At 53.6% G+C, this 26,563-nt stretch overlaps 2 protein-coding genes across 2 annotated transcripts in view; both read left to right on the forward strand.

Moving 5' to 3' along the window:
* The first annotated feature begins 3,556 nt into the window (after positions 1 to 3,556).
* On the forward strand, positions 3,557 to 6,320 carry LOC128898077 (basic proline-rich protein-like). The gene is made up of 3 exons (XM_054169474.1): positions 3,557 to 3,624; positions 4,387 to 4,938; positions 5,039 to 6,320. The coding sequence occupies exons 1-3, from the start codon at positions 3,557 to 3,559 to the stop codon at positions 6,318 to 6,320; spliced, it is 1,902 nt and encodes a 633-aa protein (XP_054025449.1).
* HS6ST2 (heparan sulfate 6-O-sulfotransferase 2) overlaps positions 6,245 to 26,563 on the forward strand; it is a 240,594-nt gene continuing 220,275 nt past the window's right edge. The window contains exon 1 of the mRNA XM_054169689.1: positions 6,245 to 6,873. Coding sequence (XP_054025664.1) covers positions 6,356 to 6,873 — 518 coding nt within the window. The 5' untranslated portion in view covers positions 6,245 to 6,355. The remainder of the gene's footprint in view (positions 6,874 to 26,563) is intronic.

Here is a 26,563-nt window from a genome sequence, read left to right on the forward strand (position 1 = left end):
ATAGAATCACAGAATCATAGAATCATGGAATCATGGAATCATGGGATCATAGAATCATGGAATCATAGAATCATGGGATCATAGAATCATTGGATCATAGAATCATGGAATCATAAAATCATAGAATCATGGGATCATAGAATCATGGAATCATAGAATCATGGGATCATAGAATCATTGGATCATAGAATCATGGAATCATAAAATCATAGAATCATGGGATCATAGAATCATGGAATAATGGAATCATGGAATAATGGAACCATGGAATCATAGAGTCATAGAATCCTAGAATCATGGAATCATAGAATCATGGAATCATGGCTGAGGAGGGACTTCTCAGGATCTCAGGTAGTGATAGGACTAGGGGGAATGGAATGCAGCTGGAGGTGGGGAGATTCAGGGTGGAGGTGAGGAGGAAGTTCTTCCCCAGGAGACTGGTGAAGCCCTGGAATGGGTTGTCCAGGGAGGTGGTTGGGGCCCCGTCCCTGGAGGTGTTTAAGCCCAGGCTGGATGAGGCTCTGGCCAGGCTGATCTAGTGTGGGGTGTCCCTGCCCATGGCAGGGGGCTTGGAACTGGATGATCCTTGTGGTCCCTTCCAACCCTGACAGAATCATGGAATCACAGAATCATAGAATCATGGAATCATGGAATGGTCTGGGCTGGAAAGAACCTCCAAAGCTCATCCAGTCCAACCTCCTCCACAGCCAGCAGGGACATCCCCAACTAGATCAGGTTGCCCAGGGCCTTGTTGAGCCTAACCTTGAGTATCTGCAGTAAAACTTCCAGTTTAACATCAGTTAAACTGGGGGATGACCAAAGCCCAGGTCTTCAGGATAGAAGGACACTGAGGATGGGGAGGCAAGCTCCTTTGGCCAGAAGACTCACTTTTTAAATTGCTTTTTGTAAGTCTTTATTTTGCTTTTATTAAAGAATGTCTCAAGAGCAGCCTCCAGCAGAAGGCCTTGGGGGTGTGAGTTGGTGACAAAGTCCCCAGGAGCCAGCAGTGGTCCCTGGCAGCCCAGCAGGCAGCTGTGTGCTGAGCTGCATCCAGAGCAGGGAGAGCAGCAGCACAGGGAGGGGATTCTGCCCCTCTGCTCTGCTCAGAGCCCACCTGCAGCACTGCCTCCTGTTCTGGTGCCCCCAGCACAGGAAGGACCTGGAGCTGCTGGAGAGGGTCCAGAGGAGGCCATGGAGATGATCAGAGGGCTGCAGAACCTCCCCTGTGGGGACAGGCTGAAAGTGCTGGGGCTGTTCAGCCTGGAGAAGGCTGAGAAGGCTCTGGGGAGACCTTAGAGCAGCCTTCCAGGACCTGAAGGGGGCTACAGGAGAGCTTTTTACAAGGGCTTGTAGTGATAGCAGGAGGTGCAATGGCTTTGAGCTGGAAGAGGGGAGATTGAGACTGGAGATTGGGAAGAAATTCTGGAGAGTGAGGGTGGTGAGACACTGGCACAGGTTGCCCAGGGAGGCTGTGGCTGCCCCCTTCAAGGCCAGGTTGGACGAGGCCTTGTGCAGCTTGGTTTGGTGGGAGGTGCCCCTGCCCATGGCACGGGGGTTGTTCTAGGTGATCTTTTAACTCCTTTCCAACACAAACCATTTGCTGTGTTTCTAAGTCACCCCTGCAACGCTGCAGTTCCCCCAGACATTCATTCCCACACCACCAGCTGCAGCCAAGCCAGGGGCCCCTGTGCTGTGTGTGCCCTCAGTGGTGTGTCTGCACGTGGTGGGGAGGTGGCCCTGCAGATTGTCACACACTGAACAATGGCTGTGCAGCCATGCTCACCAGGGTGAGCACTGGTGCCTCATTGACAGCATGCCAGGAGCTGGAGGGCTCAATGTCATTTGCATCTAAATATACAGAGGACTTTCACCAGAGGTAAATGCACAGAGTCCTCCTTATTATTGTTTTATTTACAGAACACTCTCCTTGTGCAGGGAGGGTTCCAAATATGCTGACAGAGGTAGTGCCTCTGTTTGCTACCTGAATCAGCTGGCTGCTGCAAACCTGGAGCATGTCCAGAGAAGGGCAACCAAGGTGGTGAAGGGTCTGGAGAACAGGGCTGGGGAAGAGCAGCTGAGGGAGCTGGGGGTGGTTAGTGTGAAGAGGAGGCTGAGGGGAGACCCCATTGCTCTCTACAGCTCCCTGAGAGGAGGCTGGAGCCTGGGGGAGGCGGGGTGTGTGTGTGTGTGTGTGTGTGTTGGTCTCTTCTTGGTATCAAGTGATAGGATGAAAGGAAATGATCTCATATTGCACCAGGGAAGGTTTAGGTTGGAGACTAGATGAAAATTCCTCACTGAGAGGATGCTCAAGCACTGGACCAGGCTGCCCAGACAGGTGGTTGAATTCCCATCCCTGGAGGGGTTTCAAAGAGGCAGAGATGTGGTGCTCAGGGACGTGGTTTATCATCAGTCTTGATAGAGAATGGTTGGACTCCATGATCTGAAAGGTCTTTTGAACTGAAACAATTCCATGATTTTATGAATTGAGACCATTTGGGGCACCAAGAAAAAACAAGGAACAACCCTCCCTCCCCTGCCCCCCACCCAAATCTGAGTGTTAGTGTTTGGAGCACAGCAGGGTCAGCGATGGAGATGTGAGTGATGGGCAGCTGGGATGGTGGCACTGCAGATATGCTGCTACCCCTAAATTCTGCAACAGCAGCCTCTGAGCTGGGTAACCTACAGCTGCAGGGAGCTCAGATGGGGTACCAATGGTCATGGACTTCAGAGGATATGATGCTCTTCATTCTGCTGCATGGTCTGGCACTATGGCAAGAGCACAGAGCACCTCTGAGCACCCTGCTGTGCCCAGCTGCCAGCCCGTGCCCAGAGCAGTGTGCCTGGTGCCTGGCCTTGGCACTGTGTGCCTGGTCTGGTTCGAGCATGGAGCTGCCCAGAGCTCTCCAGTACCACAGCATCCTAGTCCTGGTCCCATGTAGTGCCCAAGAGCTCTTGTCAGCAGGCTCCCTGTAACCTGCTCTCACAAAGTTTGTCACCGATTTCTGTAGGCAGAAATTACTGCAGGGCATTAATGGGGGTTGGAGTTGTTCAGCCTGGAGAAAAGAAGGCTCCAGGGAGTCCGTGGAGCAGCCTTCCAGTACCTGAAGGGGCTCCAGGAGAGCTGGGGAGGGACTTTCACAAAGGCATGGAGAGACAGGATGAGGGGGAACAGCTTCAGACAGGAAGAAGTGCAGTGGAGATTAAGCATTAGGAAGATATTCTTCCCATGAGGGTGGAGAGGCAGTGAGGAAGGTTGCCCAGAGAAGTTGTGGAAGCTCTAACCCTGGAAATGTTCAGGGCCGGGTTGGATAGGGGGTTCAGCAACCTGGTCTAGCAGGAGGTGTCTCTGGCCATAGCAGGGGGGGTGCAACTAGATGATCTAATTAACTAGATGATTGTTCAGTATCCTCATTAACAGATTGGAGGAAGGAACAGAGTGTGCTGTCTGCCAGTTTCCTGATGGTACCAGACTGGGAGGAGTGGCTGATAGCCCTTCAGGCTGTGCTGCCATTCAGACAGACTGGGCCAGGCTTCAGACTTGGACAGAGGGACGCTCATGAAGTTCAACCAGGGCAGGCGTAGAGTCCTGTACCTGGGGAGAAACAATCCCCTGCAGCAGTACAGGTGAGGGGGGACCTGCGGGGAAGCAGCCGTGTGGAGAAGGACCTGGGAGCGCTGGTGGACAAGCTCCTCATGAGCCAGAAATGTGACCAAGGCCAGTGGTCTCCTGGGGTGCATTTAGAAGAGTGTGCTCAATGCATCACCCAGCCCACACCAGTCCGGACTGACCTCCCACAGCCCACACCAGTCCGGACTGACCCCTGAGGTCCCATAGCCCACACCAGTCCGGACTGACCTCCCACAGCCCACACCAGTCCGGACTGACCTCCCACAGCCCACACCAGTCCGGACTGACCCCTGAGGTCCCACAGCCCACACCAGTCCGGACTGACCTGTGAGGTCCCACAGCCCACACCAGTCTGTGACTGACCTGTGAGGTCCCACAGCCCACACCAGTCTGTGACTGACCTGTGAGGTCCCACAGCCCACACCAGTCCAGACTGACCTCTGAGGTCCCACAGCCCACACCAGTCCGGACTGACCTCTGAGGTCCCACAGCCCACACCAGTCCAGACTGACCTCTGAGGTCCCACAGCCCACACCAGTCCAGACTGACCTCTGAGGTCCCACAGCCCACACCAATCCGTGACTGGTCTCCAAGCCCCACAGCCCACACCAGTCCGTGACTGGTCTCCAAGCCCCACAGCCCACACCAGTCCGTGACTGGTCTCCAAGCCCCACAGCCCACCTCATTCTGTGACTCTGATCCCTGAAGTGCTCAGCCCATGTCTCTCATCCCTAATGCTCCCAGTCCCTGTCTCTGAGCCCCGAAGCCCCCAGCCCAGCCCGCCCCGCGTCTCCGACCCCCGAAGCCCCCAGCTCACCCCGCCCCCGTGTCTCTCCGACCCCCGAAGCCCCCAGCCCAGCCCGCCCCCGTGTCTCTCCGACCCCCGAAGCCCCCAGCCCAGCCCGCCCCCGTGTCTCCGACCCCCGAAGCCCCCAGCCCGCCCCCGTGTCTCTCCGACCCCCGAAGCCCCCAGCCCAGCCCGCCCCCGTGTCTCCCCGACCCCCGAAGCCCCCAGCCCAGCCCGCCCCCGTGTCTCTCCGACCCCCGAAGCCCCCAGCCCAGCCCGCCCCCGTGTCTCCGACCCCCGAAGCCCCCAGCCCGCCCCCGTGTCTCTCCGACCCCCGAAGCCCCCAGCCCAGCCCGCCCCCGTGCCTCCGACCCCCGAAGCCCCCAGCCCAGCCCGCCCCCGTGCCTCCGACCCCCGAAGCCCCCAGCCCAGCCCGCCCCCGTGTCTCCGACCCCCGAAGCCCCCAGCCCAGCCCGCCCCCGTGCCTCCCACCCCCGAAGCCCCCAGCCCAGCCCGCCCCCGTGTCTCTCACCCCCGAAGCCCCCAGCCCAGCCCGCCCCCCGAAGCCCCCAGCCCAGCCCGCCCCGTGTCTCTCCGCCCCCGTGTCTCCCCGACCCCCGAAGCCCCCAGCCCAGCCCGCCCCGTGTCTCTCCGCCCCCGTGTCTCTCCGACCCCCGAAGCCCCCAGCCCAGCCCGCCCCGTGTCTCTCCGCCCCCGTGTCTCCCCGCCCCCGTGTCTCTCCGACCCCCGAAGCCCCCAGCCCAGCGCGCCCCCGTGCCTCCGACCCCCGAAGCCCCCAGCCCAGCCCGCCCCCGTGTCTCCGACCCCCGAAGCCCCCAGCCCAGCCCGCCCCGTGTCTCCCCGACCCCCGAAGCCCCCAGCCCAGCCCGCCCCGTGTCTCTCCGCCCCCGTGTCTCCCCGACCCCCGAAGCCCCCAGCCCAGCCCGCCCCCGTGTCACTCCGACCCCCGAAGCCCCCAGCCCAGCCCGCCCCGTGTCTCTCCGCCCCCGTGTCTCTCCGACCCCCGAAGCCCCCAGCCCAGCCCGCCCCCGTGTCTCCCCGACCCCCGAAGCCCCCAGCCCAGCCCGCCCCCGTGTCTCCGACCCCCGAAGCCCCCAGCCCAGCCCGCCCCCGTGTCTCCGACCCCCGAAGCCCCCAGCCCAGCCCGCCCCCGTGTCTCTCCGACCCCCGAAGCCCCCAGCCCAGCCCGCCCCGTGTCTCTCCGCCCCCGTGTCTCTCCGACCCCCGAAGCCCCCAGCCCAGCCCGCCCCGTGTCTCTCCGCCCCCGTGTCTCCCCGCCCCCGTGTCTCTCCGACCCCCGAAGCCCCCAGCCCAGCGCGCCCCCGTGCCTCCGACCCCCGAAGCCCCCAGCCCAGCCCGCCCCCGTGTCTCCGACCCCCGAAGCCCCCAGCCCAGCCCGCCCCGTGTCTCTCCGCCCCCGTGTCTCCCCGACCCCCGAAGCCCCCAGCCCAGCCCGCCCCGTGTCTCTCCGCCCCCGTGTCTCCCCGACCCCCGAAGCCCCCAGCCCAGCCCGCCCCCGTGTCTCTCCGACCCCCGAAGCCCCCAGCCCAGCCCGCCCCGTGTCTCTCCGCCCCCGTGTCTCTCCGACCCCCGAAGCCCCCAGCCCAGCCCGCCCCCGTGTCTCTCCGACCCCCGAAGCCCCCAGCCCAGCCCGCCCCCGTGTCTCTCCGACCCCCGAAGCCCCCAGCCCAGCCCGCCCCGTGTCTCTCCCTCCCAGCGACGCCGCGGCAGGGGCGGGGCGGGGCGCGGCGCGGGGGGGCGGGGCTCGTGGCGGCGGCGCGGGGGCTGCCGGGAAGGGCCGGCGGCGGCGGCGGCGGGGCGATGGCGGCGGCGCGCGGCCGGGGCTGCCCCCCGCGGTGGCGGCGGCGGCGGTGGTGGTGGTGAGCGGGCAGCGGCGATGCGCGGGGCTCCCGGCGACGATGGAGGACCGGTCCCACAAGGTGCTGCTGGCGCTGGTGATGCTCTTGCTCTTCGCCGTGATCGTGCTGCAGTACGTCTGCCCGGGCACCGAGTGCCAGCTCCTGCGGCTCCGCGCCTTCAGCCCCTCCGCCGCCGCCGCCGCCGACCCGTACCGGGCGGAGGACGAGACGCCGGCGCGGTTCGTTCCCCGTTTCAATTTCTCCGCCGGCGATTTGCTGCGGCGGGTGGACTTCAACATCAAGGGGGACGACCTGATCGTGTTCCTGCACATCCAGAAGACGGGCGGCACCACCTTCGGGCGGCACCTGGTCCGCAACATCCAGCTGGAGCAGCCCTGCGAGTGCCGCGCCGGGCAGAAGAAGTGCACCTGCCACCGGCCCGGCAAGCGGGAGACCTGGCTCTTCTCCCGCTTCTCCACCGGCTGGAGCTGCGGGCTGCACGCCGACTGGACCGAGCTCACCAACTGCGTCCCCTCCGTGGTGGACAACAAGAAGGAGGTTCGGCTCCGGCCCTCCAGGTGAGGCCGTGCTGGGGCACCGGGGCCTTTCGTCGGGGGCTTGCCGTGCCTCCCCCCATAAGCCCCCCAGCTCCTCCCCGGTGGCTCCCGTGACCGCCGAGCCCTCCTGGGTTTGCGGTGCCGGGATGGGCGGTGAGGACCCGCTGGGCGCAGCGGTGGCGGGGCTGCGGCTGCAGTAGGGGGGGGGTGTGGGGGGGTGTTGTGAGCGCTTTCGGTACCGGCACGGAGCAGGGTACAGCCCGGAGGGCAGCGAGGGCTCAGGGCAGCCCCAAACTGGCCCGGAGGCTGCCGCCGTGGGTGCAGCGTGTGCCACCGGAGCAAACAAAACCCGGCCGACCCCTGCTCTGCTGCCGGTCCAGCGCTTTAAATGGTGTCCCGCGGGCTGCCGCGGTTGTCGCTGCGGGCAGGGACAGAGAGGGAGTTGCAGAGCCCGGTGCTCAGCATCACGGACACCGTGCCACACCGACAGGCCAGGCAGCCCCGCAGCTGAGGGACTGCCCCGGTGCGGCTCTTCTGCGGCTTACAGAGAGGCCAGGGTCCTTCCGCTGCCTGCTATCTCCTACAGCTTTTCCATCTCTGGGGGGGAGTCACCCCGCTGCAGCTCCTCTGCATGCCAGGAATCGACGGTGGGTTTGGGAGCGTTCGGGAGCAGCTGCGTCTTGTTACCGCCGAAGTTGAGCTTGTGTGGGTGGCGGTGGCCTTGCCAAGTAGGAGGCTGCTCCTTCGGCTGCATTACCTGCAAATATTTGCGCTGCCCTTCAGCCCTAACCTTGTTTATTTCGCGTTGGCATTTTGAGTTTCAGTGACACTGCTCCCTTCATCCCTGCAGCTCCCTTTGAAGTTGCAAACCTCGCCTGACCTAGGTGGTTGCCTAAATGCTCGCCCCTGACTTTGAACAGCCCAGGCGGCTGCTTCTGAGCAGCCAGGACCTCCTTCCTCTGCTCCTGGCGCTGTTTGGTCACAGCCTACCTTCCCTTTGTAACAGACCGGCTGGCTTTGGGCCACGGCTGGGCACGCAGCTGTGCCGCGCAGCAGAGCAGCTCAGGGCTTTGGTGTCTTTTTTGTGAGTGTGTGTGTTGCTTTGCTGGGAAACTGGAAACGAGGGTATCGCTCCTCCTGCACTGCTAGACTGATGGCAGGTCCCCTTACAATGAGGGGACTGTTATACATCATGCTATCTGAAGTCAAGTCTAAGCACAGATTCACTTGAAATAGAAAGCAATTTCTTTCTAGAATTCCTTTTATATAGTGTGACACTACACTGCCATCTAGTAGAAAAATGGTTGGTGTCATTATTTCCCTTGTACCCGAGAAGCAGCTCTTTATGAGACTTGGCTGTTGTGATTCCTGCTCTTTTGTTTCCTCTCCTGCTTTAAAATTTAATTGTCTCGTTTTTGTGACATCCCCCATTTGCAAACATCGGCAACCAATTCCTTGCCCTCTGGGCCTATTAGCTTCCTGTTTGCAGGCAGCTAAGCCTTCCAGGCTCCCTAGTTTATCTTACCTGTCCCAGAAATGTGCTGTTTATCAGCAAAAATGGGCATTGCATAACAGTGTGCTCTCTTTTGCTGAACAGCATCCGGTGGTCTGTCTTTCTTTTGCCCCAGAGGTGGTTCTGACCCGCGGAGTTGGGGCAGGGATTCCCCTTCCTTCCCCAGAGACAGGTCTGCCAGTGCTTGGGGTTAGCCTTGCCCTCCAGAAAATGAGGACAGTCCTTGTCCTGAACCCATCACTCTAGGCAGAAAGGGCAACACCAGGCTTCCAGAGCTGAGTTTTTGTCTGTATCTTTTGGCCTTTGTGGTTGGTTGGTTGGTTTCCCCTTGGACTGCCAAAGAATCCTTTGCTAAGGCAAAAGTGTTTTGTGTACCTGCCCAAGAGTTCAGAGTGATGGCTCCTCATCCAGCAACTCATCTGTGCCACAGCTGACTTCTGAGAGGTGGCTTGGGATGGAAGCCAGGGGAGAGGGTTGAAAATGAAGCTGTGATGATTATTTTTTGTGTTAGGCAGAGGTCTGCTCTCTCCCAGGCTTCGAAATGATGTTTTATTTGTAATACCAACCTCATTACACACAGCTTGCTTAATAGCTGTAGTTATTCTCCCAAGTAATGTCTTGACAAGCAATTATTTGGGCTGCAACCTCTCTAAATGTTTAAAAATACAGGAAGAGGGGAAGTTCTTAAGAGAACAATGGTCCCTTCAAGTCTTCCTGACCAGTGTGTCTTTTATTTTGTATTCTGGATTTGACAACATTCTTGGCTGACAGCTAGTTCATTAGCACCTATTCCTGGTGTCAGTGGTTGGGGCTAATCTCAGTGCTTTCTGGACTGATAAGAGCTTCCTTCAGAGCAGAAGGTGTGGAATGAGGCTCAGTGGAGGAGCTGGCCTGGCTGTTCCTGTGCTGGGGCTTTTTGGGGGAAACCTGACTATCCTGGGGGTCAGTTCTGGGCCCCTCACTATAGGAAAGGCGTTGAGTTATTGGAGTGTGTCCAGAGGAGGGCAACCAAGGTGGTGAAGGGTCTGGAGAACAGGGCTGGGGAGGAGCAGCTGAGGGAACTGGGGGTGTTTAGTGTGGAGAAGAGGCTGAGGGGAGACCTCGTTGCTTTCTGCAGCTCCCTGAAAGGAGGCTGGAGTGAGGTGGGGGTCAGTATCCAAAGTGACAAGTGAAAGCATGAGAGGAAATGGCCTGAGGAGGGGAGGTTTAGGTTGGATGTTAGGAAAAATGTCTTTGCTGCAGGAGTGGTCAGGGATTGGCACAGGCTGCCCAGGGAGGTGGTGGAGTCCCCATCCCTGGAGGTGTTTGAGAAATGTGTGGACATGGCACTTTGGTTCATGGTGTAGGGGGCATGGTGTTGTCAGGTTGACAGCTGGGCTTGATGATCTTGGAGGTGTTTTCCATCCAAAACAACTCTATGATTCTGTGATCCTGGGCAACATGTGCTGGGTTAGTGCTGGTGGGGAGGGAAGGAACAGCACAGCCCTGGTGTGCAGCTCCTGAGAGAGGAGGAAGTGACTTGGGTGAGCACAAGGCCTATTTGAGGAGCATTCTTGAGGCAGGGAGCAGAATTTGTTCAGAATACAGAATTAACCAGGCTGGAAAAGACCTTAAGAGATCATCGAGTCCAACCTATCACCCAACACCATCTGATCAACTAAACCATGACACTGAGTGCCTCATCCAGCCTCCTCTTGAACACCTCTGGTGATGGTGACTCCACCACCTCCCTGGGCAGCACATTCCAATGGCAAATTACTCTTTCTGTGGAGAACTTTCCCCTCACCTCCAGCCTAAACCACCCCTGGCACAGCTTGAGACTGTGTCCTCTTGTTCTGGTGTTGGGTGCCTGGGAGAAGAGCCCAACCCCCACCTGGCTACAACCTCCCTTCAGGGAGTTGTAGAGAGCAAGAAGGTCTCCCCTGAGCCTCCTCTTCTGCAGGCTAAGCAACCCCAGCTCCCTCAGCCTCTCCTCACAGGGCTGTGCTCCAAACCCCTCCCCAGCTTTCCTCAAGTGAAGCTTGGCTTGAGTGGGGTAAGAATTCCTGAGTTTATAAACAAGGTGATTAAAAAAGTGAGAGCTGCTGGGAGAGTGCTTTGAGCTGCCTGGCAGCCATACAATGCAGCCTGTAGTGACTGTCTGTGGGCTGGGTAGCCTTGTCTGGGAATAGCCAACTGAGCACTCCTTGTTCCAGCAAACTTTTTAGCTCACACCTCTGTGTGATTCCTTTGCACAGAGGTTTGCCTCGAGGGCCTTGGAGAGTCTGTCAGATTGCTGCTTAGCAGGGCTGTTCTCTTCAAAAGCTGAAGCTTTGTTAGTCTGGAGGATGCTCAGTCCTGGGTCTCTGGTGGCTCAGCAAATAAGTACAGAGCATCACCACAGCATGATGTGCTGGCACCATTCTGGAGGGCATGCTCATGAAGAACCTGGTTGTCTGCAGTGTTCCTCCTCCAGCCTCTGCTCTTAATCCCATCACTGTTTTCTTTGGGAGCTGCAGTGGTGGAGAGCAGGTTCCTGCATTGGAGCAGCAGAAAAGCTCAGCTTGGCGGTTGTGATGGGGTTTTTTTTGGCTTGGGGTTTAACACCATGATGCTTTCCTGTCCCTGAGCCTGTAGGTTCCCAAAACTTGGGTTGCTCTGCAGTAGTGCCCTGTGCTCCTTAATACAAACTGAGCAGCCAAATGAAACTCCCTCTCCTCCTTTGATCTTTCCTTGTGCTAGAGGAACAGGAATGGCTGGGTGTAGGGAGAGGGATTTTAATGTTAGTTGTTTTTTTCCCTCCCTCAGTCCCATCAGAGTACATATTTTGGGTGCCCCCTGCCCTGCTTGTCTCCTCTTCCACCAGTGCTGCTCACCACTGCAGCATCCAGAACTCTCTGGAGAGGGAAAGGGAAGGTGCAGCCACAGCTGATGCCTTGGGTGCCCTGGGTTTGCTGCTTGGGAGGTTGCTGGAATGGGCTGAGGGGGAGGGCAGGAAGGAGGGGATTGTCTCAGCTGTTTGGCATCGGTGGTGAGAAAGGAGAAATGTGCCTTTTCCTGGTCATGAGTGACTGACTTGGGTCACTTGATTGATTGTGGAAACCTCAAAGCTTTTGGCACGCTGAGCAGAGGCAGCATCCAAAGGAGCTGTGCGTGAGAGCATCACACAACTGAGACTTTGCTTGGCTCTGGGCTAATTATTATGGGGAGTAGCTACCAAACTTGTCTCTAGCAATCCATCCAGTGGCACCATTGCAAGAAACAAAAGGCCTAGGGGTTAGACTGGGAAGTGTAATGAGACATGGGAGCAAATACAGGTACCTACATTCTTACATGGTGCTGTGGCTTCATACCCTCGTTGGGTAAGAGATGTGGCTGTGGGTTAAGCTTGCACTAAGTTTGGTGTCCCTTTTTGGCTGGCATTAAAGGGAAGAGACAGTCTCTGCTGAGAGGAGGAGCTTGCAGAACAGCTTCTGGAGCCAGAAAGTCTGAGACTGAAAAAATATTTTATGCTGCTGGTACAAGCCAGTTGGAGCAGGACCAGAAATGGTGCCCGGCTGGGCCCCATCCTGTTCAATATCTTCATTGATGATCTGGATGAGGGGATTGAGTCAGTCATCAGCAAATTTGCAGATGACACCAAGTTGGGAGCAGATGTTGATCTGTTAGAGGGCAGAAGGGCTCTGCAGAGGGACCTCGATCGACTGGACAGAGACCAACAGGATGGCATTCAACAAGTCCAAGTGCCAGGGGCTGCACTTTGGCCACAACAACCCCAGGCAGAGCTACAGGCTGGGGTCAGAGTGGCTGAGAGCTGCCAAACAGAGAGGAACCTGGGGGTGCTGATTGACAGCTGCCTAAACATGAGCCAGCAGTGTGCCTAGGTGGCCAAGAAGGCCAATGGCATCCTGGCCTGCGTCAAGAATAGTGTGGCCAGCAGGAGCAGGGAAGTCATTGTGCCCCTGTACTCTGCACTGGTTAGGCCACACCTTGAGTCTTGTGTCCAGTTCTGGGCCCCTCAGTTTAAGAAGGACATTGAGAGACTTGAAGGTGTCCAGAGAAGGGCAATGAGGCTGGGGAGAGGCCTTGAGCATAAGCCCTGCGAGGAGAGGCTGAGGGAGCTGGGGTTGCTTAGCCTGGAGAAGAGGAGGCTCAGGGGAGACCTCATTGCCCTCTACAACTACCTGAAGGGTGGTTGTAGCCAGGCAATCAGCACCAGAACAAGAGGACACAGTCTCAAGCTGTGTCAGGGGAAGTTTAGGCTGGAGGTGAGGAGGAAGTTCTTCCCTGAGAGAGTCATTGTCATTGGAATGTGCTGCCCAGGGAAGTGGTGGAGTCCCCATTCCTGGAGGTGTTCAAGAGGGAATTGGATGTGGCACTTGGTGCCATGGTCTGGTCATGAGGTCTGTGGTAATTGGTTGGACTTGATGATCTTTAAGGTCTCTTCTAACCTTGGTGATTCTGTGAAGTGGCTTTTGGGAGGCTCAATGCTGGTATCCCGTTGTTGTGATGTGGGACAGAAGCCCCTGGCGATGCAGGAGCATTTTGGTCTTGATCCTGCACGTTGGTTAAACTCTTGCAAGTTAACTCTTAGGAAGAACCTGAAGAAAGGATGCATTTTTCACAGAACTGTTTGGGTTGGAAAAGGCCTCTAACATCACCAAGTGCAACCAGCCACCTAACTCCAGCAAACTGGGAGCATTCACTGCGTGTGGCTCTGTTGGCTGAAACACTTTAATCCTCATGCTCTGGGGAATGGGGTGGGATTTTGTGGTAGCTTTAGATACTGGTTTAGACTATTGTAGTTGCTGTTTTAGATCAGAGGGATGGTTTTAGCAGGAAGGCTGGGAAGGGACTGTTCAGAAGGGCCTGTGGTGATAGGATGGGGGGAAAGGGTTTGAAACTGGAGCAGGGGAGGTATAGGTTGGACATCAAGGGCTGTTCAGTCTGGACAAGAGAAGGCTCTGAGGTGACCTCATTGTGGCCTTCCAGGATCTGAAGGGGGCTACAAGAAGGCTGGGGAGGGACTGCTCAGGATCTCAGGTAGTGATAGGACTAGGGGGAATGGAATGAAGCTGGAGGTGGGGAGGAAGTTCTTCCCCATGAGAGTGGTGAAGCCCTGGAATGGATTGTCCAGGGAGGTGATTTGGGCCCTGTCCCTGGAGGTGTTTAAGCCCAGGCTGGATGAGGCTCTGGCCAGGCTGATCTAGTGTGAGGTGTCCCTGCCCATGGCAGGGGGGTTAGAACTAGCTGATCCTTGTGGTCCCTTCCAACCCTGACTGATACTATGATACTATGAAGCTCTGCACAATGAGAGTAGTGAAACACTGGAAGAGGTTGCTCAGAGATGTGGTGGAGGCTCCATGCCTGGAGACATTCAAGATCAGACTTGATGTGTCCTGGGCAGCCTGCTGTAGTTGGAGGTGTCCCTGCTGACTGCAGAGGGGTTGGGCAAGATGACCTTTGAGGGGCCCTTCCAACCCAATCTGTGAGGTCCTCCAATGCTGCTGTTTGGGGGCGAAGCCTGGCTGGGGGTTGCAGCTTGGAAAGAGAAGAGGAGCAGCACGGCTGAGCTGGAGGCTGTGAGCGAGCAGATGGGGTGACCTGCTGTAACTTGGGTCCTGGCCAGAGCACCAGAAGGGTGCCTGCCTGCCCTTGAAATACCCATCACTGAAACTTCCCCAGGAAAAACTCTGCAGCAATTATAAAACAGGGATAAAAAGTAACAGAGGGTTATGCAGAGATGCTGCCAGGCTCCAGCGACTCTCTGCTGCTTCATTTATCAGCAGGACTTCCTAATGACCCTGAGTGTTTTCTCTCCTGCAAGAGAGTGGCCAGGCTTGGGAACAGGCAGCCCAGGGAGGTGGTGGAGTCCCCATCCCTGGGGGTGATCAAGAAGCCTGTGACCATGATGGCAACTTTGGGCCATGGCTTAGTGGCCATGGTGGTGTTGGGTTGATGGTTGGGCTTGATGATCTTAGAGGCCTTTTCCAACCTTAACCATTCCATGATTTTGTTTTGGTGTGGATACACAGATTGCAGGCTCACAGCTTGCCTTGGGTTGGAAAGGATCCTCAAAGGACATCTTGTCCACCCCTCCTGCAGTCAGCAGGGACACCTCCAGCTTGATGAGGCTGCCCAGGGCCACACTGAGTCTGATATTGAATGTCTCCAAGGATGGGGCCTCCCCTACTTCCCTGGGCAACCTGTTCAGTATTCCACCATTCTCACTGTGCAGAACTTCCTCCTGATGTCCAACCTAACTGATGACCTCAAAGGTCCAACTTCCCTGCAGTCAGCAGGGACACTACCAACTAGATCAGGCTGCCCAGGGCCACATTGAGTCTGATCTTGACGGCTGCTCCATGAGGTACAACAGTGAATGTTACCTTGCTGCCTGCATTTGTGTGTCCACAGCAGCTGAATTTTCCTACCTGGCCATGGTTTAGTGGCCATGCTGGTGTTAGACTGATGGTCAGATCTGATGATCTTAGAGTTGTTTTCCAGCCAGAACAATTCTCTGATTCAAAGCTGCCCAGAACAGGAGGTACAAGCTTGTTATGCTGGAGGATGAAGGCAAGCACGGTGCTGGGGTTGGGGAGGTAATGCTGCTCCTGCCTTCCTCCTCTTCTGCTTCATGAGGTACAACAGTGAATGTTACCTTGCTGCCTGCATTTGTGTGTCCACAGCAGCTGGATTTCCCTAACTGGGGTCTGGTGGGCCCAAAACTGGGTCTGGTTTTGGTGTGTTGGAAGCAGTGAGCCAGTCCACAGAGCAAAACCAGGGGCAGGGGTTTGTTTCCCTAAGTACAAGGGGTTCTTTCACCTAATCCCATTACAGGGCCTGACCTTGAAAGTCTTGGTTATAAACTTGTTCATGGGTTTTGAAGTTTGGACTATAGGATGTGCAAAGCTCTCCAAATTGATATCACTGCTTTTGCAGATGAAGTGTTGGACTTCTTAGGGGACATCTGAAAGGGATTACAAAAAGGAGATCATTTCCCATATTAGGTCTCCTCAGTTCTGCTCTAAGTCTTTAAATAACTCAAAGTCAATCTGCACTGTATTAAAGTCTGTGTTTCCTACTGCCTTTTAAAATGGGAGATTTTGTGTGTGTGTGGCTAGAGAGGAGACATTAATTGTTGCAAAATTAAACCCCAGTGATTGCAGTTGAGCAAGGAAGGAGGCAGAGGCACTATTCCTTGCACTGTTTGTTCCATTTGTTACCAGATTTGGTCTTCCCTGAAGAAGACAGTGGGAATCATAGACCCATGAAATTGTTAGGGAGGTCAAGTTGTGCATGGGGCAGCAATGTGCCCTGGGGGCCAAGAAGGCCAATGGGATCCTGGGGTCATTCAGAGGAGTGTGTCCAGCAGAGCCAGGGAGGTTCTCCTCCCCCTCTGCTCTGCCCTGCTGAGACCTCACCTGGAATATTGCATCCAGCTCTGGGCCCCCCCAGGTCAGGAGGGACAGGGATCTGGTGGAGAGAGTCCAAGGGAGGGCTCCAAGGATGCTGAAGGGACTGCAGCACTGCCTGGGGAGGAGAGGCTGAGAGCCCTGGGGCTGTTCAGTCTGGAGAGGAAAAGGCTGGGAGGGGATTTAATAAATGTCTATAAATATCTGGGAGCTGGGGGTCAGGAGGGAGACACAGGCTCTGCTCAGTTGCACTCTGGGATAGGACAAAGGACAATGGATATAAAGTCCAGCACAGGAGATTCCACCTCAAGATAAGGAGGAATTTCTGCACTGTGAGGCTCACAGAGCCCTGGAGCAGGCTGCCCAGAGAGGTTGTGGAGTCTCCTTCTCTGGGGCCTTTCCAGCCCCCTCTGGATGTGTTTCTGTGTGACCTCTGATGGATTCTGTGGTCCTGCTTTGGCAGGGGGTTTGGACTTGATGATCTGCAGAGGTCCTTTCCAACCCCTAACATCCTGTGAGTCTGTGAACTCAAGAATCATCCAGTTCCAACCCCCCTGCCATGGGCAGGGACACCTCACACTGCAGCAGGTTGCTCACAGCCACATCCAGCCTGGCTGCAAACACCTCCAGGCAGGAGGCTTCCACCACCTCCCTGGGCAGCCTGTGCCAGGCTCTCACCACCCTCATGGGGAACAACTTCTTCCTAACATCCAATCTGAATCTCCCCACTTGTAGTTTTGCTCCATCCCCACTAGTCCTGGTGCTGCTGTAGTAAGACATGGTTACATTTTTCTCTGCAAGGTGCCTTTCTGCTGCATGTTTTTACCCTGGGAATTTATAAATATTAAACTGAAACTATAAATACTTACCTCAACTAGATCAAAATAGACCCAGATTGTGCCTTGTGATTCCTCTCTGTAACTTCAGAACCTTTAATAAAGGTTGGCAGAGGCGTTTGGGGTTGATCAGTTTGGAGAAGAGGAGGCTCTGAGGGGACCTTCTTGTGGTGACTCTGCTGAGACCTCACCTGGAACTCTGTGTCCAGTTCTGGAGCCCCTAGTACAGGATGGATCTGGAGGTGCTGGAAGGTGTCCAGAGAAAGGCCACGAGGATGAGCAGAGGGCTGGAGCTGCTCTGCTATGAGGACAGACTGAGGGAGTTGGGGTTGTTCAGTCTGGAGAAGAGAAGGCTCTGAGGTGACCTTCTTGTGGCCTTCCAGTATCTGAAGGGGGCTACAGGAAGGCTTTGGAGGGACTTTTGAGGGTGTCAGGGAGTGATAGGACTGCAAGGGATGGAGCAAAACTAGAAGTGGGGAGATTGAGATTGGATGTGAGGAAGAAGTTGTTCCCCAGGAGGGTGGTGAGAGCCTGGCACAGGTTGCCCAGGGAGGTGGTGGAAGCCTCCTGCCTGGAGGTGTTTGCAGCCAGGCTGGATGTGTCTGTGAGCAACCTGCTGTAGTGTGAGGTGTGCCTGGCCATGGCAGGGGCTTTTGGAACAGCAGAGGTGTTCAGGAGGGGATTGGATGTGGCACTTGGTGCCATGGTCTAGTCATGAGGTCTGTGGTGACAGGTTGGACTTGATGATCTTTGAGGTCTCTTCCAACCTTGGTGATACTGTGATACAGTGATGTGGCTGTGAGCAACCTGCTGTAGTGTGAGGTGTCCCTGGCCCTGGCAGAGGGGTTGGAACTGGCTGAGCCTTGAGGTCCCTTCCCACCCTGGCAATTGTGTGGCTCTCTTTTGGAAGTCAAGCATCACCTGTGGGTTGGGTGCTGTCAGCAAAAGGGCAGTCTTGAAGTTGGAACAAGTGGAGCATCAGTTCAGAGGCACATTAAAGCGAGATTAATTTGCCCCTCATTTATTTAATCTGAATTGTCAGGAATTATGTTCTCTGCTGATGTAAATGTCGACAAAAATGACTTATTAGCAGATTTGATTGCTTTTTAAATTTAACTAGCAGAGATGCACTGGCATGCCTAAGAGAATTGCTCTGTTTTTGTGTGAACAGTTCAGTGCCTAATGAATCACTTCAATGTACTTTTCTGAAGGAAAGCAGAGCAATTTAAATGTGCAATGCATTGATTTACCTCAAATGGATTAGACCTCTGTGTGCAATCCTTTGCATTCATTTACTTTCTGCACAACTGGAATAATAAAGGCAGCGTTGCTGCGTGGCAGCAGCCCCAATTAACTCACCTAACTTGCTAGAAAGCAAAGTGATGAAGAGCTGGTTGAAAAATGGGATGTGGGAATGGATCTTGGTGAGCGGAGATGGGCCTTGGGGATGCGCTCCTGAACGGCAAGGGTCGCAGGATGCCAGCTTGGATGGCTCCGGGAACTACGCCAAGGGCAGGACCGCGGGGCTGGATGGAGCTCACCAGGGCTGGGACTGTGGGGGTGTGTGTGTCCTGTCTGCCTCCAGGAGCACAGAGTGGCTAAAGTGCTGATTAATTGTGTCTGAAGTACTTATGGTTTCATACTGATTAATTGTGTCGAAAGCGCTGATGGTTTTGTGCTGATTAATTGCGTCTAAAGCACTGATGGTTCAGTACTGATTAATTGTGTCGAAGGCACTGATGGTTTCTTGACTTTCCCAACACAAATTCCTGTCTTTAATTGGGTGCAGCTCTTAGGTTTGTTTGGGTTGTGTGTTATTTTGTTGTTGGGTTGGGTTTTGTTGTTGTTACGCGCCCAGGTTTTCATAGTATCAGTCAGGGTTGGAAGGGACCACAAGGATCAGCTAGTTCCAACCCCCCTGCCATGGGCAGGGACACCCCACACTAGATCAGGCTGCCCAGAGCCTCAGCCAGCCTGGGCTTAAACACCTCCAGGGACGGGGCCCCAACCACCTCCCTGGACAACCCATTCCAGGGCTTCACCACTCTCATGGGGAAGAACTTCCTCCTCACCTCCAGCCTGAATCTCCCCACCTCCAGCTTCATTCCATTCCCCCTAGTCCTATCACTGCCTGAGATCCTGAGCAGTCCCTCCCCAGCCTTCTTGGAGCCCCCTTCAGATCCTGGAAGGCCACAATGAGGTCACCTGGGAGCCTTCTCTTCTCCAGACTGAACAGCCCCAACTCCCTCAGTCTGTCCTCACAGGAGAGGTGCTCCAGCCCTCTGCTCATCCTCCTGGCCCTTCTCTGGACACCTTCCAGCACCTCCAGATGCCTCTTGCAATAGGGGCTCCAGAGCTGGAGGCAGTACTCCAGGTGGGGTCTCAGCAGAGCTGAGCAGAGGGGCAGAATCCCCTCCCTTGCCCTGCTGGCCACACTTCTCTTGCTGCAGCCCAGGCTCTGGTTGGCTTTCTGGGCTGCAAGTGCTCACTGAGAGCTCCTGGTGAGCTTCTCCTCCCCCAGCACCCCCAAGGCTCTCTCCTCAGGGCTGCTTTCCAGCCAGTCCCTGCCCAGCCTGGATTTGTGCCTGGGATTGCCTCCACCCAGCTGCAGGACCCTGCCCTTGCTCTTGTTGAAGCTCCTGAGGTTGGCTTGTGCCCACCTCTCCAGCCTGTCCAGGTCCCTCTGGATGGATCCCTTCCCTCCAGCTGTCTGCTGCACCACACAGCTTGGTGCCATCAGCAAACCTGCTGAGGGTGCACTCAATGCCACTGTCCATGGCACTGACAAAGATGCTGAACAAGCCTGGTCCCAGGGCTGACCCCTGAGGGCCTCTGCTTGTCCCTGGCCTCCACTGGGCCATGGACCCATGGACAGCCACTCTCTGGGTGCAGCCATCAAGCCAGTTCTGTATCCATCTAGTGGTCACCCCTCAGACCCCTGTGTCACCAGCCTGGAGCCCAGGCTGTGGTGCAGGGCAGTGTGGAAGGATGTGCTCAGGGCCAGGGAAACGACAGCAGTTGCATCAGTTTTCTGAAAGTGGCTGAAGAAATGGTACAAAAGCAAGAAATGCTCTGTGGGGAGGGTGGTGAGACCCTGGAAAAGCACAGAAAGCATTTGCAGCAAGCTTGCCTTTCGTGCTGTCTCTGCAAGCTCTTGAGTACAGAAAAATCTTCAGCCTCTATCCCCAGCCAGTGGCATTCTGCATGCTTTTATTTTTGCCCCCCAATTTCATTAGATACTTAGACTGGAGGTTAGGAAGAAATTCTTTAGAGTGAGGCTGGGGAGACCCTGGAACAGTTTGCCCAGGGAGGATGTGGATGTCCTCTCCCTGGAAGCCAGGCTGGATGAGGCCTTGAGCAAGCTGGGCCGGTGGGAGGTGTCCCTGCCCATGGCAGGGGGCTTGGAACTGGATGCTCTTTCAGGTCCCTTCCAACCCAAACTGTTCTGTGAATCTGTGGAACAATTTGTAACTCCAGATTTGAGCGAATTTTATTGCTTTAGTGACTTTGCTCTCCTTGCCCTCTTCCTCTGCCATAACTGCAGTCTGCCCTGCAGCCCGGGAGTGTGGCTGGCTGAGCAGCAGGGCTCCTAAACTCTGGGTAATTCCTTATTTAACCACTTAGCTGCAGAGATGGCGCCTGGGCTTTGTTTGGCTCTGCGGGGATTACTGTGGCCAAGCAGCCTTGTGACTCTCAGCCTTTTTAGGAATTACCCGTGTAGGCTTCTTAACATACTTGTGAGGATTAATTCCTTCCCCCCGCCCCCCCCCTCCCCCCTCTTCTCAATCGGCTAATTCTGCTGCGGGCAGCTGCCTGCCCAGATGTCAACCTGCAGGGAGGCAAAGCTACCGAGCATCCCCAGCTGCTGCCTGCCTCCCGGGGGAGGCCGGTTCCCACCTCCCACTTTGGGGCTGGGATGCTCTCCTGAGCAATGCCTATCGGAGTCTGCAGCAGCTTTTAGGGCAAGGAGGCTGGTGAAGGGTCTGGAGGAGAGGGCTGGGGAGGAGCGTGGATATTAGGGAGAATTTCCTTACTGAGGATGGTCAGGGATTGGAGCAGGCAGCCCAGGGAGCCATGCTGCTGCCCCTGGTTCACTCTTCTTCTTGCTTCTACATTTCCTGGGGAAGGGTCTGGAGGAGAGGGCTGGGGAGGAGCGTGGATATTAGGGAGAATTTCCTTACTGAGGATGGTCAGGGATTGGAGCAGGCAGCCCAGGGAGCCATGCTGCTGCCCCTGGTTCACTCTTCTTCTTGCTTCTACATTTCCTGGGGAAGGGTCTGGAGGAGAGGGCTGGGGAGGAGCGTGGACATTAGGGAGAATTTCCTTACTGAGGATGGTCAGGGATTGGAGCAGGCAGCCCAGGGAGCCATGCTGCTGCCCCTGGTTCACTCTTCTTCTTGCTTCTACATTTCCTGGGGAAGGGTCTGGAGAAAGGGCTGGGGAGGAGCAGCTGAGGGACCTGAGGGTGTTTCATCTAGAGAAGAAGAGGCTGAGGGGAGACCTCATTGCTCTCCTCAACTTCCTGGAGAGAGATAGGGGTTGGTCAATTCTCTGTGGTATCAGGTGATAGAAGGAGAGGAAATGGCCTGAAATTGTGCCAGGGGAGGGTTAGGTTGGAGATGAGGAAAAATGTCTTTGCTGCAAGAGTGGTCAGGGATTGGCACAGGCTGCCCAGGGAGGTGGTGGAGTCCCCATCCCTGGGGGTGATCAAGAAGCCTGTGACCATGATGGCAACTTTGGGCCATGGTTTAGTGGCCATGGTGGTGTTGGGTTGAAGGTTGGACTTGATCTTAGAGGCCTTTTCCAACTTTAACCATTCCATGATTTTGTTTTGGTGTGGATACACAGATTGCAGGCTCACAGCTTGCCTTGGGTTGGAAAGGACCCTCAAAGGTCATCTTGTCCACCCCTCCTGCAGCCAGCAGGGACACCTCCAGCTTGATGAGGCTGCCCAGGGCCACATCAAGTCTGATCTTGAATGTCTCCAGGGCTGGGGCTTCCCCCACTTCCCTGGGCAACCTGTTCAGTATTCCACCATTCTCACTGTGCAGAACTTCCTCCTGATGTCCAACCTAACTGATGACCTCAAAGGTCCAACTTCCCTGCAGTCAGCAGGGACACTACCAACTAGATCAGGCTGCCCAGGGCCACATTGAGTCTGATCTTGACGGCTGCTCCATGAGGTACAACAGTGAATGTTACCTTGCTGCCTGCATTTATGTGTCCACAGCAGCTGGATTTCCCTAACTGGGATCTGGTGGGACCAAAACTGGGTCTGGTTTTGGGGCATTGGAAGCAGTGAGCCAGTCCACAGAGCAAAAAAAATGGGGCAGGGGATTGTTTTCCTAAGTACAAGGGGTTTCCCTACCTGGCCACTAGGCCATACTGGTGTTAGACTGATGGTCAGGTCTGATGACCTTAGAAGTTGTTTTCCAACCAGAACAATTCTCTGATTCAAAGCTGCCCAGAACAGGAGGTACAAGCTTGTTATGCTGGAGGATGAAGGCAGCATGGTGATGGGGTTGGGGAGGTAATGCTGCTCCTGCCTTCCTCCTCCTCCTCTTCTGCTCCATGAGGTACAACAGTGAATGTTACCTTGCTGCCCGCATTTGTGTGTCCACAGCAGCTGGATCTGGGATGTGGTGGGACCAAAACTGGGTCTGGTTTTGGGGTGTTGGAAGCAGTGAGTCAGTCCACAGAGCAAAAAAAGGGGCAGAGGATTGTTTCCCTAAGTCCAAGGGGTTTCCCTACCTGGCATGGTTTAGTGGCCATGCTGGTGTTTGATGGCTGGATCTGGTGATCTTAAGAGTTGTTTTCCAGCCAGAACAATTCTCTGATTCAAAGCTGCCCAGAACAGGAGGTACAAGTTTGTTATGCAGGAGGATGAAGGCAAGCACGGTGCTGGGGAGGTAATGCTGCTCCTGCCTTCCTCCTCCTCCTCTTCTGCTTCATGAGGTACAACAGTGAATGTTACCTTGCTGCCTGCATTTGTGTGTCCACAGCAGCTGGATTTCCCTAACTGGGATGTGGTGGGACCAAAACTGGGTCTGGTTTTGAGATGTTGGAAGCAGAGAGCCAGTCCACAGAGCAAAAATAGAGGCAGGGGATTGTTTCCCTAAGTCCAAGGGATTTCCCTACCTGGCATGGTTTAGTGGCCATGCTGGTGTTTGATGGCTGGATCTGGTGATCTTAAGAGTTGTTTTCCAGCCAGAACAATTCTCTGATTCAAAGCTGCCCAGAACAGCAGGTACAAGTTTGTTATGCTGGAGGATGAAGGCAAGCACGGTGCTGGGGAGGTAATGCTGCTCCTGCCTTCCTCCTCCTCCTCTTCTGCTTCATGAGGTACAACAGTGAATGTTACCTTGCTGCCTGCATTTGTGTGTCCACAGCAGCTGGATTTCCCTAACTGGGATGTGGTGGGACCAAAACTGGGTCTGGTTTTGAGATGTTGGAAGCAGAGAGCCAGTCCACAGAGCAAAAATAGAGGCAGGGGATTGTTTCCCTAAGTCCAAGGGATTTCCCTACCTGGCATGGTTTAGTGGCCATGCTGGTGTTTGATGGCTGGATCTGGTGATCTTAAGAGTTGTTTTCCAGCCAGAACAATTCTCTGATTCAAAGCTGCCCAGAACAGCAGGTACAAGTTTGTTATGCTGGAGGATGAAGGCAAGCACGATGCTGGGGTTGGGGAGGTAATGCTGCTCCTGCCTTCCTCCTCCTCCTCTTCCTTGGCAGCAGGCAGGCGAGGAGGGCGCGTGGATTATTGCGGGTGATTGATTTGCTGCTGCTGGCAGCCGTACAGTGTGTTCTGGGACTAATGGGGTGGCAGGGAGTTATTGAGGCGTTAGTGAAATGAATCACAGTGGCGATGAGTAATAAGGAGCAGGCTTTGGTATTTATGAATAATTAAGGCAGCAAAGTTTTTCTTCAACAGACATGAAGAAATGATTTAATTTCTACTGTGAACACTCTGTAAAATTAATGAGAGATAATTGCGTCTGCTAATGCGAGACTGAGAAGCCAAAGCAATCTATTCTTTCATTTAATAATTATTTTTGGGGGGGGGTGGTGGTGTTTAAAGCCTCACAGGTGACATAAACAGTGCATGAAGAACTCCTTCAGTTGAATTTCCTTGGCTGGGACCTGTGTTTTCATGATCCAGAGGAGTGGGGGAGCGTTGAAATAAGTCTGTTGATAAGTCGCTGTTGTGCTGTCCATCCTCTTGTGTGTGTCTGGGTGATAGGGGTGTGTGTGTGTGTGTGTGTTTACAGTATCACAGAATCACCAAGGCTGGAAGGGACCTCAAAGATCATCAAGTCCAACCTGTCACCACAGACCTCATGACTAGACCATGGCACCAAGTGCCACATCCAATCCCCTCTTGAACACCTCCAGGGATGGGGACTCCACCACCTCCCTGGGCAGCACATTCCAATGGCGAACGACTCTCAGTGAAGAACTTTCTCCTCACCTCCAGCCTAAACTTCCCCCGGCACAGCTTGAGACTGTGTCCTCTTGTTCTGGTGCTGGTTGCCTGGGTGAAGAGACCAACTCCCTCCTGGCTACAACCACCTTTCAGGTAGCTGTAGACAGCAAGAAGGTCTCCCCTGAGCCTCCTCTTCTCCAGGCTAAGCAACCCCAGCTCCCTCAGCCTCTCCTCGTAGGGCTTTATATATAAAATACAAATAACTACATCTAAACAACCTATTACTATTACACACCTTGAGTCCTGTGTCCAGTTCTGGGCTCCTCAGTTTAGGAAGGACATTGAGACACTTGAACGTGTCCAGAGAAGGGCAACAAGGCTGGGGAGAGGCCTTGAGCACAAGCCCTGTAGTTCTTTATGTATAAAATATAAAGGACAACATATAACCAACATATTAATAGATAAATAATATTAATTGAACAATATGAACAACCTATTAATAGATAATATTTTCCTTTCTAAAATAGAAATGACACCAGAAACAATATATTACTAGATAAATAAATGTATTAATAGTCCTCCCAAAGTATAAATGACAACATATAAACAGTGCCTTAGTAGGTAAATAAAAATATGAATGAATATGTTTATATTTAAAATATAAACAACCACATATAAACAATATATTACCTTATAAGTATATTTTCTTAATTTATATATGAAATATAAACCCATATAAACAATATGGGTTGTCCAGGGAGGTGGTTGAGGCCCCATCCCTGGAGGTGTTTAAGCCCAGGCTGGATGAGGCTCTGGCCAGCCTGATCTAGGGTGAGGTGTCCCTGCCCATGGCAGGGGGGGTTGGAACTAGATGATCCTAGTGGTCCCTTCCAACCCTGACTGATTCTATGATTCTAATATATTACTATATTAAATAAATAGAACTTATCAATCAAATATAGATAACTGCCTGTAAACAAGATAGTACTATATAAATCAAAGTATAAATGAATCTATTTTCTGAGTTTATATATAAAGTATAAACAGCTGCATATAAACACTATATAAATAAAAAACATAAATGAATATCTTAATTTATATAGCAAATATAAAGAGCTGCATATAAACACTATAGTACTATATAAATAAAAACATAAATGGATATATTTTCTTAATTTATATGTCAAGTATAAATAGCTGCATGTAAACAGTTTAGGACTGTATAAATAAATATATATATATAAAAAAATAAACATTCATATCTAAACATCCAGTTGTATGTATAGAAGTGCATAAAATCAATGCATATAAACAATATATAAAGATATAAATAACCCTGGGGATTTTGAAGGCCATGCTAGAGGTGGTGGAAGCCTCATGCCTGGTGGTTTTGAAGGCCAGGCTGGATGTGGTTGTGAGCAACCTGCTGTAGTGTGAGGTGTCCCTGGCCATGGCAGGGGGGTTGGGACTGGCTGATCCTTGAGGTCCCTTCCAACCCTAGCAAGACTATGATTCTATATATAAAACCAAACCACTGTAAGAGAGTGGTGGACATAAAGCACAGAAAAACACACATATTCACATATATATTCATGGCATCCCATGGTAGAGAGTAGATACTGCTTGTGAGTACAGCTTTCATTTGCTTCTAACTGAGTTGATCTGGCAAAAGTTAATGTTGGGGAGGAAACTTCAACCCACCACAGTGGACATGTATCAAGCCAAACAGATAAGGCAGAGGTTAAATCAGTGTCCTGGACATGAGAATGAAGAGCTGCAGCTGAGCTGTTGTTATGCTGCCCAGGGAGGTGGTGGAGTCACCATCCCTGGAGGTGTTTAAGAAGAGACTGGATGAGACACTTAGTGCCATGGTTTAGTTGATTAGATGGTGTTGGGTGATAGGTTGGACTTGATGATCTCCAAGGTGTTTTCCAACCTGGTTAATATTGTATTTTGCTATTGATGCACAGGAGCATGTTACTAGCAGTGGTGATCCATGGCAGCTGCTTCATGGTATGCCTCCTCCCTGGAAGTGTTCAAGGTGGTGTTGGATGGAGCCTCAAGCAGCCTGAGCTAGCGGGAGGTGTCCCTGCCCATGGCAGGGGGCTTGGAATTGGCTGATCCTTGAGGTCCCTTCCAACCCTGACAATTTTATGATATTATTAAAATATATAAATAATCACATATAAACATAGGCATCTGAATATATAAATATATGCATATCAACAACAAATATATACAAACCCATATGTGTGTATATATAAACACATAGAAGACTTAAGTGCATTTAAACAACATTTAAATATCTAAATAAATATCTTTGCATGACCAGTTGTGTGCATGTAAATGCATGAAATATTTAAATCAATACAGATCCTTCCATATCAATGTATAAATAAATACAATATCCATATGTAGACCTATATAAATAAATAAATATCTAAACATTCACATATACATATATAAATATATATCCTTATTCATAGGCAGGCATACAAAAGATATGAATATTCATATGTAGACATGTAAAATATCTAAATATTCT

The sequence above is a fragment of the Dryobates pubescens genome, chromosome 18, assembly GCF_014839835.1.
Source record: "Dryobates pubescens isolate bDryPub1 chromosome 18, bDryPub1.pri, whole genome shotgun sequence".
NCBI lineage: Eukaryota > Metazoa > Chordata > Aves > Piciformes > Picidae > Dryobates > Dryobates pubescens.

Excerpts from the sequence above, each read along its gene's own strand:
- LOC128898077 (XM_054169474.1), top strand. The coding sequence starts at position 3,557 with ATGAAGTTCAACCAGGGCAGGCGTAGAGTCCTGTACCTGGGGAGAAAC. Across the intron at positions 3,625-4,386 it reads AATCCCCTGCAGCAGTACAG|CCCCGAAGCCCCCAGCCCAG; the intron begins GTGAGGGGGGAC and ends CCTGTCTCTGAG. Across the intron at positions 4,939-5,038 it reads CCAGCCCAGCCCGCCCCCGT|CCCCCAGCCCAGCCCGCCCC; the intron begins GTCTCTCACCCC and ends CGACCCCCGAAG.